The sequence below is a fragment of the Chiloscyllium plagiosum genome, unplaced genomic scaffold (genome assembly GCF_037043375.1).
Source record: "Chiloscyllium plagiosum isolate Xiang-an unplaced genomic scaffold, Cpla_swu_hap1 HiC_scaffold_10, whole genome shotgun sequence".
NCBI classification, from domain to species: Eukaryota; Metazoa; Chordata; class Chondrichthyes; order Orectolobiformes; family Hemiscylliidae; genus Chiloscyllium; species Chiloscyllium plagiosum.
The window spans coordinates 98238168-98256065 of NW_028270148.1; the positions used below are offsets into that span (position 1 = coordinate 98238168).

General features: G+C 39.0%; 1 protein-coding gene across 7 annotated transcripts in view; it reads left to right on the top strand.

The window, feature by feature from the left end:
• The window catches only part of stxbp5a (syntaxin binding protein 5a (tomosyn)), a 243691-nt gene that overhangs the window by 94316 nt on the left and 131477 nt on the right, over positions 1-17898 (top strand). For all 7 annotated transcript variants that reach the window (XM_043696459.2, XM_043696460.2, XM_043696462.2 and 4 more), the window contains exons 6-7: positions 4034-4097; positions 15015-15098. In XM_043696459.2, coding sequence (XP_043552394.1) covers positions 4034-4097; positions 15015-15098 — 148 coding nt within the window. The remainder of the gene's footprint in view (positions 1-4033; positions 4098-15014; positions 15099-17898) is intronic.

The window sequence follows — 17898 nt, forward strand, 5'->3', positions numbered from 1 at the left end:
ATTGGGATATGGTGGTCAAGCCAATCAGCTCAAATAAAGACAATTATGTGCTCTTTAAAATTAATGTTCTAATTGACAATTCTGAGTTTTAGACAAATGCTTTTATTTTCTTTATTCTGATCAAATCGCAAAGGATTTTGCACATGTATTTCACAAAGGCCAAGGACAGTTTTTTTTTAAAAGCTCTTTTGGTGCTTTCAGTGTGAGAAAGGGCCAGGGAAGTCTGGAAGGCTAACAGCGATTTACAAGTAAAATCAAAGGCAAAGGATCTTGTTTATATTCCAGTTTTATTAAATTTAGGTGCAGAAAGTTCAGAAGCTGTTTTGTATCTATGCTGTGAGGAATAAAGTTTGTTTCATGTAAATCCTATCGACTTTTCTCCATACTTAACTATTAAATTAACTGTTACAAAATCTGTTTAATTTATTAGACTAGGGTTTTTAGCCTGTTTAACTGTTTTGACATTCAATTAGATTAGGGATGATTTACACCTCAGCTAATACCTGTCTTGTTTACACAATTAAGTCAAATAAAAATAAGTACATGCAGTTCGGCTATAACGTGCATTTTGTCAATCAAATTGACTGTAACGCGATTGGCGAACAAGGTGCTGTTTCTAAAGTGCAAACTTTTAGAACGTGTTGGCTATAACGAGATTGCATCACCAACACTTAGTGCTATTTTTGTGGCGTGATTTTTATATAGCACGGGATCGCACACAAACACAATTAGCACGTAATAGCAGAACTACCTGTACTTCAGTTTTTAAATTTTCAGTGGACTGAGCCTCAGCATTTTTTGTGGATGAGAGTTCTAAATTTCACTACCTTTTAATGTGAAATAGTGCTTCTAACCTTATTAACTTTAATTTCGTGATCATACCCCTCATGTTCTAGAATCATCCATCCAACCAGAGGCAACAACTTGTCTCTATCAATAATTTTGAACATTTCCATTAGATTGCCTCAGATCTTCTACATTGTTGTTTTGTATTGTCCTTTAGTGATCATATTAAGAGATATGTAGATATTTCTTGTTTTAGATTGCCAAATGGTGTAGCCCTGGCAACAACATAGACTGGAAAGGCATAGTTGCAACGGGTATGAACGTTTATTCAGATGTTTAGCCATTCACAATAATTTTATTTTTAATGGACTCTAGTTTAAATCTTGCCTATGTTTGGGTGTGCAGGACATGCCAAATATCTGATGACATTGAAAAGGAAGCAGGAAGCTTGTTGGGCAGATGAGATTGATTTAAAAGTTACATCAATACATTCAGCCTCTAATGTGGTCACTTTGTGTAGTCAAATTTATTTTTGAAACTAAATGATCCATGGCAACAACATAAATTGGCATCATCATGGACCAGTGAGTGTTCTTATTTTGTCTTTCCTCCTCAAAACACCTTTTACTGAGAACTCTTTAACAATCAACATAAACATCAATGATGTGGGAATAGATAATTCAGCTCCTTTTAACCGGTTTTGACTGAGCTGTACCTTAATTCCATATCCCTTGACATACTTTCCCTTAAAATGTTGAGGTTCATTCAAAATGCCGAGGTGTGAAAACATCCCGCGTATTAAGGCAGATATCCCTATTGTTAAATGGCCAGTTAATTTTTTTTCCAAATTATAACACCTTTTGTGATATGTCAAATGCATTTAGCTAAGTACACTGATCTAGAAGCAGGAAAATGCTGGCCAAAAGAAACATCAGAATATTTTGTTGGTTTTGTGTAGTATATTTGGTGTAACACAGTGAGTGCATGAAAAGTCTAAAATGTTTACTTAGTTATGCAGATGAATAAGATTTGTCTCAATCAGAGCAAAAGAAACTTCCTAATATACATTTTCTTTGAACTGTAATATTTACCTGATTGCATGAGGAATACTGCCCAGATATATTTGAACTGCAACTGGTAAAGCGTTAGATTCAATTTGTGGGAAACTTCTTGTACAAGTCACTTCTTTCCATTATCCTTTGAACTTGTTACTCCTTCTCAGACCTGTGACTAACTCTCCTGCATTTTCCTTTTTGAAGCCTCTACAGCCTGATTTCCAACCCTCACTAACATTGAAATGCCCAGATTGAGTTAATGTTCTCTGACAATGGTGCATTGACTGCTGTATCCTCTGAATTAACTATCATTATCCTTCCTCCTCTTCCTTTGTTGCTCAACATAATGAAATTACCCTCACTTAGTTCTGCTAGTACCCTATGTGATCTTAACCATAAAATCTTTATTCACGGATCCAAGGCTGCTGCTCATTTACATACTTTGCCATATCATCCACTGACATTGTCTTAGCATCCACTTATATTCCAATAACCTTCAGTTTTTTTTTACCTTTGAACTGAACCTATCTTCCACCTTATTTGATCCACTAAACTAAACTTGACTTTTTGCAACCCATGCACACCCTCTTTTGTACTAAACTGTGCTTCCAATTTCAGGCGTTCATCACAAAGGTAACTTCCCCTCTTACCTTGGTCCACTTGCTTTTGAAACTCTCATTCAATTCTGCTCTTAACTACAAGATACACATTTTTGACAGGCATTTAATGCTGTATCCTCCATGAACTAGTTTGTCTAAAACCCATTTGCAGATATCCATGCCATATCGTAACACTAGATGATGTCCTACTGGTATTGTTGCTCGATTATTAATCCAGAAACTTGGCTAATGTTTTGGGGACCCAGATTTGAATCCCACCATGATAGATGGTTGTAAGAATCAAACCATTGTCAAATGTTGGAAGAACCCTTCTGGTTCACTGACTTGCTTTCGGCGAGAAAATTTGCATTTGAACTTGGTCTGACTTATATATGACTTCAGAGCCACAGCAATGTGACTCTCAACTGCCCTCTGAATTGGCCTAGCAAGCTATTCTGTTCGAGGGCTGCTAGGGATAGCTAATAAATATTGGCCAGTCAACAACACCCACATTACACAAGTGAATAAAATAAAAATCATATCTCACTTGCCTATGACCTCTAACTTTGCCATAGAATTCCTACAGTGTGGGAACAGGCCCTTCAGCCCAACAAGGCCACACCGACTCTTTGAAGAGTAACTCAACCCAAACCCATTCCCTTACAATGACCCCTGACTAATCCACCGAACTTACACATTCCTGAACACTATATGGACAATTTTGCATGTATTCCCCCAACTTACCATGTTTAAAATTGTTAGGCTTTTTCAACTATCATTAGTAAGTCAACCCATGTTTTTCAGCCTTTTCCAATGCTGACATAACCTCTCTCCTCTGTTACCTGACCTGAGTCTCTTATGCCGCCTTCCTCCTGCTCCTTTTGCCTAAACCATCTTGGATCAATACATCAGAACTCCCTTTCTAAACACCGATATTCCCTCTGTATTTCACAAAACAATCTACATGACCAAGCTGTTGGCCATCCACACTTCTAACCTCTTCCTTACTGTTCCTTTTTCCCTTTTTGTGCTCTCAAGTGCCTGGTGACATTTTTTTTTAAAAGTGCTACATAAATGCAAGTTTTCTGTGGTTGTGTTTTGAGAGATTGATGCCCAATCAATTGGCCTGTCTGAATGCTGCCTGGCTAGCTTTTGTTGATGGTTGGTTGATCAATTGGAATACTATCTGCTATTATTTCACTGCTTGGGTTTGGTTTATAACACTAAAGTATTGCAACTACTTTTTATTCCTCTTTTGCAGCTAAGATTTGTGCCTGGGTACTTGTACCTAAAATGATGCCATAAAAGGTTACTTTGTAAAACTTTTCACTGTACTCTATACTTGAGTACACATGAGAATAAAGGATGTTCTATACTAATCTTGCGATTGGTTATATGCCACATTTTTGAATTAATTCTCTTTCAGCTGGATTAAATTGCATCAGCCTGAGAAACTAGCTGAATTAAGTTGTTGTTGTTAAAAGTTGCTCTTTGTGCAAGTTGTAATCTTTGTTAGTTTTGTACTGTGTGAAATCTTTACGCAACCATGTTTTTTTCCTTTCTTTTACAACTAAATGAATGTTTTAATTTCAGATCATCAAAAACTCACCCAGGATTAATTGTTCACATCAGTGACAACCCTATGGATGAAGGCAAGGTACATGTGTCTTGAATAATGGGTATCTGCTGAAAATTGGCCTCAGTGACAATGGATTGTGAAAAATGGTTGTTGAAGATTTGCTCAGATGCTGTGTCAGCTGTACTACAGTTATTGAACATTCAATTCTCCAATGTATCCTGTTCTGAGATTATACTCGAACTAAAATAAATCCTTTTATATTAGGACTATATTTATGTTTTAAATTATTCAATTAAGTTTACATTTCTTGTACTGCTTGGTTCATTCCACCAGTTCATAGCTTCTGATGCATCACTTTTCATTGTACTTAACTGTTTCAAAACATTAGATTTCTGTTTGCCTTGATCTGAATGAAAAGGTCTTTAGATCTCAAAAGCCATGTTCTTCCTATCTGTATTAGCTGTAGATTGTGTCAAAAGGTGCACACCAATTTTTTGCAATTGCACAGAAATTTTGCTTTAAAGTAAAACATAGCTTGGAGAAGATGGTTGGTGTGGACTAGTGGGACTGAAGACTTTCCATGCTGTAAGACTCCATGACTCGAAGTCCATGTACTGATTCACTTGTAATTGTAGGCACTATATGGGTAAAAATTTTTGCAGTGCAGTATTGGTAATGGACTTTGCTTTAATCAAATTGGGTAGATCTGCCTTGAGTTATTGACATCCAGGGTAAACCTGAAATGTCAGGAAAAGTGCAAATAAAAACCTACACAGGCTTCAGTAGAGGGAGGAACTGAAGCAAATTCGTATTAGTGGGGAAATGGTTATAGGGATTAAAAGCTGATAAATCTTAGAATGTTTTACAGGACTGGAGGGCTTGAGTTATAAGGAGAGGTTGGGACTTTTTTTCCCTTGGAGTGTAAGCGGTTGAAGGGTGACCTTTCATCGAGATTTATAAAATCATGAGGGGTTTAGAGAAGATGAATAGCAAAGATATTTTCCCTAGGGTGGGGGAATTCAAAGCCAGAGGGCATAGATTTAAGGTGAGTGGAGAACTTTTTCAGTGTGGTTCATGTATGGAAGGAGCTGCAAGAGGAATTGGCAGAGGCAGATATAGTAACAATATTTAAAAGACATTTGGACAGGTACATGGATAAGAATGATTTGGAGGGATATGCGCCAGAAATGGGACTAATTCAGTTTAAGAAACCTGGTTGGCATGGACGGTTTGGGCTGAAGGGTTTGCTTCCATACTATATAACTGTGTCTATTTCCAAGTTATAGAGCCATAGAAATGTACAGAACAGAAACCAGCCCTTTGGTCCAACTTGTCCATGCCAACCAGATACCCTAACCCAACCTAGTCCCATCTGCCAGCACCCGGCCCATATCCTTCCAAACCTTCCCTATTCATACACCCATCCCGATGTCTTTTAAATGTTGCAATTGTACTAGTCTCCACACTTACTCTGGCAGCTCATTCCATACACGCACCACCCTCTGCATGGAAAAGGTTGCCCCTTAGGTCTCTTTTATATCTTTCCCCTCTCACCCTAAACCTATGCCGTCTATTTCTGGATTCCCCAACCCCGGGGAAAAGACTCTGCCTATTTATTCTATCCATGCCTCTCATGATTTTATAAACCTCTGTAAGGTCAGCCCTCAGCCTCTGACGCTCCAGGGAAAATAACCCTAGCCTACTCAACCTCTCCCTACAGCTCAAATCCTCCAATCCTGGCAACATCCTTGTAAATCTTTTCAGAACCCTTTCAAGTTTCACAACATCTTTCCAATCGGAAGGAGACCCGAGTTGCGTGCAATATTCCAACAGTGGCCTAACCAATGTCGTGTACAGCTGCAAGATGACCTCCCAACTCCTATACTCCGACCAATAAAGCATACTAAACACCATCTTCACTATCCTGACTACCTGCGACTCCACTTTCAAGGAGCTATTAGTCCGTCCTTGCCTTTCCAAATACATGTACATCCTGTTCCTCAGGATTCCCTCCAACGACTTGCCCAATACTGAGGTCAGGCTCACTGGTCTGTAGTCCCCTGGCTTGTCCTTACCACCCTTATTAAACAGTGGCACCATGTTAGCCAACCTCCAGTCTTCTGGTACCTCACCTGTGACTATCAATGGTACAAATATCTCAGTAATTGGTCCAGCAATCACTTCCCACAGAGTTCTTGGGTACACCTGATCAGGTCCTGGGGATTTATCCACCTTTATGCGTTTCAAGACATCCAGCACTTCCTCCTCTGTAATATGGACATTTTGCAAGGTGTCACCATCTATTTCCCTACATTTTATATCTTCCATGTACTTTTCCACAGTAAAATACTGATGCAAAATGCTAGTTTTGAATCTCCCCCATCTCTTGTGGCTCCACACAAAGGCCATTTTGCTGATCTTTGAGGGGCCCTACTCTCTCCCTAGTTACCCTTTTGTCCTTAATGTATTTGTAAAAACCCTTTGGATTCTCCTTAATTCTATTTGCCAAAGTTATCTCATGTCCCCTTTTTGCCCTCCTGATTTCCCTCTTAAGTATACTCCTACTGCCTTTATACTTTTCTAAGGAATCACTTGGTCTATCCTGTCTATACTTGACATATGCTTCCTTCTTTTTCTTAACCAAACCCTCAATTTCTTTAGTCATCCAGCATTCCTTATACCTACCAGCCTTCCCTTTCACCCTGACAGGAATATGCTTTCTCTGGATTCTTGTTATCTCATTTCTGAAGGCTTCCCATTTTCCAGCTGTTCCTTTACCTGCGAACATCAGCCTCCAATCAGCTTTTGAAAGTCTTGCCAATAACCATCAAAATTAGCCTTCAATTTAGAACTTCAACTTTTAGATCTGGTCTATTCTTTTTCATCACTATTTCAAATCTAATAGAAATATGGTTGCTGGCAGCCCCAAAGTGCTCCCCCACTGACACCTCAGTCACCTGCCCTGCCTTATTTCCCAAGAGTAGGTCAAGTTTTGCACCTTCTCTGGTAGGTACATCTACATACTGAATCAGAAAATGTTTTTGTACATATATAACAAATTCCTCTCCACCCTAAATCTTCTAAACCCTTAACACTATGGTAGTTCCAGTCTATGTTTGGATAGTTAAAAATCCCCTACCATTACCACCCTATTATTCTAACAGATAACTGAGATCGCCTTACAAGTTTGTTTCTCAATTTCCCTCTGATTATTAGTGGGTCTATAATACTTCCTTTCTTATTTCTCACTTCCATGCAAATAACTTCCCTGGATGTATTTCTGGGAATATCCTCCCTCAGTACAGCAGTAATGCTATCTCTTATCAAAATTGCCACTCCCCCTTCTCTCACCTCCCTTTCTGTCCTTTCTGTAGCATTTGCATCCTGAAACATTAAGCTGCTAGCCTTGTCCAACCCTGAGCCATGTTTCTGTAAATGCTCTGATATCCCAGTCCCATGTTCCTACCAATGCCCTGGGTTCATCTGCTTTCCCTGTTAGGTCCCTTGCATTGAAATAAATGCAGTTTAATTTATCAGTTCACCTTGTTCTCTGCTTTGTCCCTGTCTGTCCTAATGGTTTGACTCGCTTCTGTTCTCAACTGTACTAGTTTCAGATTGATCTCTTTCCTCACTGTCTCCCTACATTTTCCAAAACAGCATACTTGTTTGAAATGGGGTTAGCCACAGAAGACTCCTGCAGTACCTGCCTACCTTTCTCACCTTTAATTCTCACCTGAGCAGTTAACCCATCTATGTGACTGTATCTGTGACTTTTCTCCCCTTCCTATACCTGCCAACGATCACATCCCTTTGCTCTTGTAAATTCCTCATTGCCTCTAACTGTCTCGCCAACTGATCCATTTGATCTGTTGGATTCGCAACCAATGGCATTTATTACAGATATAATCCTCAGTAACATGTAAACTCCCCCTCAAATCCCACATCTGACAAGAAGAGCATGTCAGGTAAAAACAGGTAAAAAGCCCTTTGCCCGAAACGTCGATTTCGAAGCTTCTTGGAAGCTGCCTGAACTGCTGTGCTCTTCCAGCACCACTAATCCAGAAAGAAGAGCATATCAATCTACTAAAGGCCATTTTTGCTGCTTTCATTCTGCAGACTCAGAAAGTAGCATCATCTTATTCCCCTACAAAACACTGCTCCAGGATAAATTAATACTTATGGCTTATATTTTTAAGTTTAATCAAGAGACCTATCTCAATGTAACATATAATCAAGAAAGAACCTACTATACTCGCTACTGCAGACTTACTGTAAAATATTCATTTATCTGTTTCTGTGCTGTGACCACTCCCAAACAGGTTCCTGCAAAATTAGTTGTGAATTTTGCTGTTTGTTAATTTTCCCAGACGCACACCGATGTCCAGCAATATATGAATTCAAACAGCAAAAGCAGTAATTGTGCAGGTTCACTGCTGTTTCACATAGCAATGTGGGTTTCTTTCTCTCTTTCTCTCCTGCACCATGTGCTTCCTTTGTCTATTCCTCTCTCCCTTTTAAAAGTGCTGTTGTTTTGACTTTTTTTTTCCCCTGCTAAGTTCCAAAACAATGCAACAGCATATAAAATAGAAATTGCTGCTCTTGGAATTCAAGGAAATCACGTCCAACACCTAAAGTACCTCAAAAAAGAGCAGTCTGTTAAAACCAGAAATTTTTCCCATCCTCCATCTTTGATTACCCAGAATTACCTGAAATGTCGAATTTTCCTGCTCCTCTGATGCTGCCTGACCTGTATTTTTCCAGCACACCACTAATCTCCAGCATTTGCAGTACTCACTTTTGCCTATGTTTAAACTGATGTCCAGTATTTCTGTTTAGCCAATTTTTTATTTTAAATGAAGAGTACAGCATTCTCCTAGTATCTTTGCCAACATTTGGCCCTCCAAAAGCACTACCAGAAACAGATTCTCTGAGCAGTTATTTCATTGCTGTTTATGGCACCTGGCTCTGTGCAAGTTCATGCAGTTTGTTAAAAGTAAAATTAATTTACTGTAAAATATTTAGAGAGTCCACTCTATACAAACAGTGCTATACAATGCAAACTGCTTAGTATTTCCCTTCTATGCAACAAAACTTATTAGGATTCTCCAGTTCATATATGTGGGAGAATCCTATCTTTCTCCTTGCAATTTTATGTATCTATATTTCCAGTATGGCTTTTCTTCTCCCTCAATATTTTTGAATAACCTGCCAGCAGACTTCATTCCAGTCATAAAGGAATTCAATGAAATAACAGGGTGCGTAGGTGTGTACAATAAAGAAGGTATTTGAAACTTTAATTAGAGTAGCCATTTTGATCCAACTCAAAACTATCCTGGTAAGACCTGACACAGCCTCATTTGACCTGACACCCAATGCTAATCTAATTCTGGCCAGTCTATGCCTGTTGACAATTCCAAAACATCTGAACTCAATGTGACCTTAAACTTGGTCACAACAGTTGCGGCCCTCCATATCCGGAGTCAACCTAGTGAACTACCTCCAATGCCAATATATCTTACCTTTAGATAAGGACACCAAGACTGTTCAGTGTTCCTGGATTGATCTATCAAGTACTTGTATTGTTCTATCAAAATTTCCCTAATTCTCCATTGCCAAAGACCGGCAACAATCGGCCTTTATTTACAATACGACTGCGTGCAATTGGCTAAACTTGGAAGAGTTTTTCAGAGACTTTGTTTGACAGAAGAGAAGCAAAGATACCGAATATAGTAAAATTAAACATTCTCTAAGCCAAGACATTCTATTTATTATTTTTAAATTCCAAATTGTGGATATGTCTATGTATGTTTCCTACTTTGTGAGTGGAACAAATTTGCACAGTTGAGGGCGTTTAGCTGCAAATTTCCTCTGTGGCTTCCTTTTAAGACCCCTTTTAAAAAAAACATACTTTTCACATGTACACTTTGTACAGTGTATATGCTCAGATTGCCTTTAACCACACATTGTCCATTCAAAACCACACAGTTGGGTTCAGTCATATTATAATGAATTGCATTTTTAAGCACCTTTTATTTTAAAATAGTCTCCATATGCAAGCAAGTTGGAAGAAAATCATGGACTTTGGTGTATTTTGAATAATTTGGATATCCAAAGTGTGAAATTATAGTTGGATGGATCAGTCAGGTGGAAGAAAAAGGATTATGCATGCATAAAATTTAGTTTTACGTGAGACTGAAAAAAAATGTTTCCGATAAATCTGTGTAATCTAATTCTTAAAACTTCTGGTGTTCACTGTGAGTCAGACTAATAAAAGCAGTTATTTTGAGGCTAAAAGTGTAGTCTATTGTGGAAATGTTTGGAGGGTTCTGCAGAAGCTGGGTTGAAACCTGGACAGTTCAGCTAACAAGTTGAAATCCAGGTAGAATCTTTGTTCCTACAGAAATATACAATGTTTCAAGATTCCTTAACATTTTGGAGAATGAGGCGGTTCAGGAGGCAAGAACTGTAAATCAAAAAGTGGTATTAACCTTCATAGATTCGCACCTCATGTGAAGCTATTCAATTCTTCAATATGTTTTAAGTCACTTCCCACTCTTGATAAATTGGAAATCAAGGTTGAGTGTAATATGTGAGAAGAATAATCTAGTCAGGTGTGATAGAATAAATGTAATATGGTTGGAATAAACTTTGTCGAGGAGGAGAGTAACAGAAAATCATTACTCTGTTAGGCACTCAACTTACAGTTTCTCCATCAGTTTTGTCAATATTTGTTCCCTGCACTGGTATGTCTGTCACTAATCAATAACCTGACAGACGATTTATCAAGTGTTTTGAGTTACTACAGCTATATTAGTGGCTAAATGAATTAATCCATATAACGTTAGCAAGCATGACCCTCAAACTTAGTTCACAGTGGGAGTGACAGATGATTCGTTTAGCAGTCAGTCCTAATCTTTCTCCATGTAAAGGTCTTTTTCCCAGGGTAAGGGAGTTCAGAAGTAGAAAGCATAGGTTTAAAATGAGAGGGGAAAGATTTAAAAGAAACATGAGAGGCAACTTTTTCCACAGAGGCAGGTACAGTTAGAATATTTAAAAGGTATTTGAACAGATACATGAATTAGAAAGGTTAGAGAGATATGGGCCAGACGCAGGCAAGTGGGACTAGTTTAGTTTGGGAAACCTGGTTGGCCTGGGTGAGTTGGACTGAAGGATCTGTTTCCATGCTGTGTGACTTTGACAAAGGGTGATATATGTTTGGAACACTCTCCCACAAATGGCAGTGGATATGGGATCCATAATTAATTTTAAATCTGAGATCAATTTTTGGTAAGCAAAGCTATTAAGGAATATAGGCCAAAAGCAGCTATGTGGAGTTGGTCCACTGATTTCATTGGTGGAACAGACTCGAGGGGCTGAATGGCCCATTTTTGTTCCTGTATTCTGGAAGCTGGAGTGCTTATGTCAAATAAAACCTTTATTGCTCTGCTGTGACACGTCCATTAGTTGAGTTGAGAATGTCATATGCAAGAGAAGCACGTCTATATTTTTTGTCTTTAATGACATTCTGTCACACTTATGTTTGGAAGATGTTGATAAAACTGAGACCCTGTCTGCCACCTTAGATGGACATAAAGAATATCTGACCATTTATCACTTTGCTGTTTGAAGGGTGCTTGTTACCATGTTTCCTACGCACTTCATAAGCATTTAATTGGCTTAAACCCCTTCTGAACATTGTGAGGTTATAAAAGACAACATAAATGCATGTCTTTTTTTCTGTGGCAAAACCAAGCTGGCAATCCAGTGTGGGTCAGATTGGGGCTAGTATAAAAGGAGGGTTATATCTGAGGCCATAGGATATGTACACTAGCAACAATTTTATATGTAGGACAGGCATTGAATACAGCCTTGCATTGAGCAAGCGGTATGCAATTCCTTTGCATGTCCATCTTCTATCAGGATGGTCTTGGAGCTCTCTGCTCCTTATTGGAAAAAGGGTCCCCTTCCCCACTACCACCCTCCTTCACCTGGCTGAGCTCGTCCTCACTCTGAACAATTTCTCTTTTAACTCCTGTCACTTCCTTTAGATCAAAGATGTAGTCATGGGTGCCTGCATGGGCCCCAGTTATGCCTGTCTTTGTGGAGTATCTGGAACTGTCCTACTCCAACCCCTAACCACAAGTCTTTCTCTGGTAAATCGATGACATCAGTGCTGCATCCCTCTCTTGTATGAAATTGGAAAAGTTTATTTCACTTCCAATTTCCACTTTACTGTCACTTTCGGTTCATCATAATTCCTCTCTTCCTTTCCTCAACATCTATTTCCATTTCTGGGGATAGGCTGGCCACCAACATTTACTATAAACCCACTGACTCTCACAGTTACTTTGATATATTCTTACACCCTGCTTACCTGTAAAGACACTATTTCATTCTCCAAGTTCCTCTATCTCCATAAAATCTGTTTTGATGCCAACTTGGACATTTCAGTGACCCCATTGTCAACCTTTTTCCTCAACAGAGATGCCCAGCACTGTGGTTAATAGGGCCCTCAGGCAGGTCTGACCATCTGCACTTTGGCCTTCTTTGTTCCCATAGCAGTGTTAGGGTCCCCCTTGTCCCCATCTACCGCCCCACCATCATCCACATCCATAGAATCATTAGCTGCTATTTCCTTCACTTCCAGTGAGGTGCCTCCCCTTCCCTCCCATTCCTTGTCAGCTTTCCCTAGGGACTGTTCCTTCCTGGCCACCCTGGTCCACTCCTTCACTCCTAACACGTCCCCACACACCTTCCTCTGTGATTGCAGAAGGTGTAACACATGCCCGTTTATTTCCTCTCTGTTCAGTATCCAAAAGCCCAAATGCACCTTTCAAGTGAAGCAGTGTCTTACCTGTACCTCACTCAACCTAGTCTACTGTATTTGCTTCTCACAATGTGGTCTCCTCTAAACTACAGCTTTGCAAAACACCTACTTTCTGTCCACAAAAAAGATTGAGCTTCCATTTGCCTGCTACTTCAATACACCATCATGTTCCATGGCCAACATCTCTGCCTCAGGCTTACTGCAATGTTCCAGTGAAGCTCAGTGCAAGCTGGAAGTACAGACCTCATTTTCCAGTTGGGAACTCTGCAGTCATGTGGACTCCATATAGAGTTCAACAATTTTAGGGTTTGAGCACCTTCTCCCATGTCCTTATCCCAACCTTGTCATCATTTGGGCTGCTTCCATAAACAACCCATTGCAACCACTAATGGTCTCCATTAGCAGCTACGTATCCTCCCAGGCTGACCTTGACCCACTCCTTTGTCCAGCTGTTTTTCTGTCTCTTTGGGTTCAGTGTCCACCTATCATTTCTCCTCCCCACTTCTCCCCTCCCCCCCACCCCATCTTCTCCATAAACACCAACCTTTACAGAGCTACCGAGTGTTCTGAAGAAGGGTCACTGGACCCAAAACATTAACTCTGCCTTCTCTGTACAGATGCTGCCAGATCTGTTGGGTATTTCCAGCAATTTCTGTTTTTGTTTCCGTTTCAATATGGTTAATCTGAACCTGAACTTATTTTACCACCCTAACTCCATAGTCCATGATATCCTTACCAGAAAAAAAACCTCCATATTTGGGGAAAATGTAGTACAGAACAACCTTGGTTATCCGAACATCAATTATCCAAATTTCAGATTATCTGAACATGATCTCAAGGTCCTGTAACAACGTTATCAGTTATCCAAACAATCCGTTATCTGAACAAAGTACTCCCTGTCCCCTCATTTGGTTAAGAGGTGATTGTACTCAGATTTTCTCAAAATTACCTACCTCACTCATTTTTCTTAATTTATTTTCTCTAATTAGGGGACTTGCTGAGCAGCCTCTTGTTGAAGTGAAACTTTTACTGAGCATACTATTTGATAGTTTGGACTTTGTTTCTCTTGGGCATGTGTTATAATGGTGCGTAAAGATTACCGTGAGGAGGTAAATAAGCCATCATGAGTGAGTGAAACTTCTGTGACAAAGTGCTGTAAAAACACACCTGCTGGAAAAAGTCAGCAAGCCTGGTAGTGCATATGAAACGGAATAGAGTTGGCATTTTAGGACATTGACCTTTCACAGTGAGATGGGTAGATCAGATGGAGTTTATTCACTCTTTTAATGTGTACACAACTGTTCACTATTCTACTGGAATTGCTTTATTATGGTGTTTTGCTTATTTAGATATTCATATTTATCCACCTAACATCTTTCTCTTTCAATTTCCAGAGATCTCTAGTCTCATTAATTTCACTGCTGCATCCTTTTAGGCTCCGTGAAGTCAATTAAAAGTAAATGATCTATTTTGACTTCATTGGAATTGATTTTTCTGCAGTATACTAATCCTGCAAATTGAATGTATCGGTTCACTCTTTACCTGAGACATTCTTTGGCACCATCCCTGGTTAGCTGTCTTCAAATTAAAGTTGCCTCAGTAGATATCACACTGAGCAGAGCAGTTTTTGAGTTGACCTTAGTGTTGGTGTCTTTACTTGTTCATCTTGTTTGGTTGAAATTGAAATGAAATTGAAAATAAGCTGCTGGTTGCAAGCCAGGATGCTTTACCCAATTATTTCCTTTTTCAATTAGCCATATATGTTAAAGAAGAAGCAAGAAAGAAACCTTCATGAATTAAAGTTAGAGGAGGAGTGATGGCACAGTGACCGAGCTCCTTTCAAAGAGAGATTCTTCATTTGGTCTCTTCAGAGGATGTCAGTTGGTGACTTATTCTGTAGGTGCTAACAGTCCAGTACTTCATTTATTAGTAAACTTGCCCAGTGAACATGGGCAGTTCAAGGGATCTATCTGCTCCCCTGTGCTTTAGTAACTTTAATGGCAACATAGTAATCTGGTGGTAAATTCAGGTGTGTAGAATCTCCCCAGCCTGGGGCATTAGGGACAAACATTGAACCCTCGTGCCTGGAATCGGTGTTAATATGAGAGGTGATGGATTTGAACAGTAGAAAATAGAATTGACTCATTTTGTCATTTCTGTCCCTGCAGCTGTTAATTGGTTTCGAATCCGGAACTCTGGTGTTGTGGGACCTTAAATCAAAGAAAGGCGAGTACAGATACAGCTATGATGAGGTAAATAATGCTTTGACTGAATGCAAATGCATCGACATAAGTAGGATTATTAGAATTCTCATTGCAGTCTTGTTGAATGCTTGCAAACAATGTGCATTTCCTTGACGTGAGTGGATCTGCATGTTAAACCTGTCTCTGCTTATTTGAAGTCTACTATGGATTATTTTCGATTAGTATGGCAGTCGTAATAAGTGTATCCCTTTTAGACCAGCAAGAAAGTACTTTGTTGTGCTTCTAACCTTTGAACCTTGAATTATTCTAACCATTTTGAATCTTAATGTCAAATCTCAAATCTGCTGAACGTTGGAAACCCTTGTCTGTAACAGTTATTTATTGAGGTTGTTCGTAGAGTCTTCCATCAGGTAGTAATGTAATTTTATTTAAATATTGCTCAAGATTTTGGGGAAGATAGAAGAAAGACTGACAAATTTGACCACATTTCAAGAGCGAATGGCCTAATAAATATCCGAAACAAAATCCCATTCTGAAGAACGGTTTCTTTCCATGGAGACTGCCAGACCTGCTGAGATTTTCTAGCAATTACTATTTTTGTTTGATTTTCAGTATTTACAATTCTTTGGGTTTTTTTCATCAATAAATATCAGGGATAAACCATTCCAATTCTCTTCAGATTTTCAGATTAACCTCCATAGAAGTTGTACAAAAGCTTTTGTTATCGTAATGCATTTGGTCCAGGGTTGGGTGTTTTGAAAGTCCTGATAGATGTTTAGATGATTGTCTTTACATTTTTATACATGCAAAAACATAAGTGAGTTTGGGTTTTCACTGCTTACACCTGTATGCTAAAATTATTATGTCCTTTTGTATGCAAACTCCTCTTTAGTCTTTATGATGTGAATTACCGTAATGTCAGTTATATTTGACACACATCGTTCTTTAATATGATTTTCCAATTACAACCCCTACCCCTTTGACATCTGCGCAATTCCCCTATTTAAAAACATCTTCATTGAGTCTGTCAGTGTTTCCAAGCTCTGGTCACTAGTGCTGACAAATTATTTTCCTTTTCTTTTGGTTTGAGTTGCCATAATGTGGATTATTACAATGTTGAAGTAAGTAACAGGTGAAGTGTTCAGTTTGTTAAATTTCACTTTTATTTCTCCTCTAAGTAGTAGATTTCTCCAGGATTTTTCAAACCAGTAATTGGTGACCATTCATATTTCTACTTAACAAGAGGAACTTTGTATTTATACAGCAATATTGACATACAAAACATTAAGATTCTTCATTGGAACATCATGAAATAACATTTGGCATCAACTACATGGTAAACCTTCAGATTAGTTTGTTTCTTGGAGGGCAAAAAAAATCATGAACTTACTTATAATTGTTGGGAGATGACTTTAAGACTAGCTGCGGTCAGAAAATAACTCAGATAAATCAAAATGAAATGTAAGAAGCTCTCTTGCATTGCTATCATTCCTTTAAAACATCTGCTTCTTGCTGTAGGCAGAGATAGGATCAGACTGTAAAGAGTATTATATAGAAGCAAACTTTGAGTATTCCCAATCAGAAAAATGCAAGCTGTGTTGAAATGCTATTGTCCTAAAGTATTAAATCTCAACTAGAAACTGCAGGGTCCAAATGTAGGAATGCTATAACATCCAATTGTGAGGCCAGAAAAACAGCAGTCGTGCTTTTGGTCATATTTTCAATCACTTGCTCAACGCTGCTGGTGTGGAGGAATGTGTTTCGACCCCAGATGTACCTCTCTGATCACTGTTTGCTCAATTTATGGACTTTGTATGGGCTACCATAGAGCATTATATCCACCAGTTTAATTTGGACATATCTGTTCTTGTAATAAGAGATGTATAATCAAAAGGAACTTTCAGATATAACTATTCCTTTATTTTGTGCCTTTAAAAACATTACAATGAACAGGCTGGGCACTTCTCAGTGTTTTAATTTTCATATTGCTATGAATATTTTTGAGAGACCAGCTCTCTATTCCAATCCATTTTATTCTTCCCACCTCTGATAATTGCAGTGAAGCAGGGTAGGAAGATTGGCCTGTTCTCCATAAGACATAGGAGCAGAAATTAGGCCATTCGGCCCATCAAGTCTGCTCCACCATTCAATCATGGTTGATAAGTTTCTGAACCCCTTTCTCCTGTTTTCTCTCTCTAACCCTTAATCCCTAAGAATCTATCTGTCTCAGTCTTAAATATACTCAATGACCTGGTCTCCACAGCCTTCTATGGCCATAGATTCGCTGCCATCTAGCTGAAGCAGTTTCGCCTTATCTCGGTTCTAAATGATCTTCCTTTTACTCAAAGGCTGTGCCTTCTGGTGCTAGTCTCTCATCCAATGGAAGCATCCACTCTGTCCAGTTTCAATTAGATACACCTCGTCCTTCTAAACGCATTGAATATAGATTGAGTCCTCCAACGTTCCTCATGTTAAAGTTTTTATTCCTGGGGCCATTCTTGTGAACCTCCTCTGAACATGCTTCCGGGCCAGTACATCCTTCCTGAGATATGGGGCCCAAAACTGCATACACTACTACAAATGTGGTCAGACCAGAGCATTTTAGAGCTTCAGAAGTACATGCCTGCTTTTATATTCTAGTCCTCTCAAAACAAATGCCATCATTGCATTTGCCTTCCTAACTACTGACTTAACCTGCAAGTTTACCATGAAAAAATCCTGGACTAGAACTCCCAAGTGTCTTTGCACTTCAGACTTCTGCATTTTCTTGCCATTTCGAAAATAGTCCATGCTTCTATTCTTCCTACTAAAGTGTATGAACTCTCACTTTCCCACATTCTACTCCATC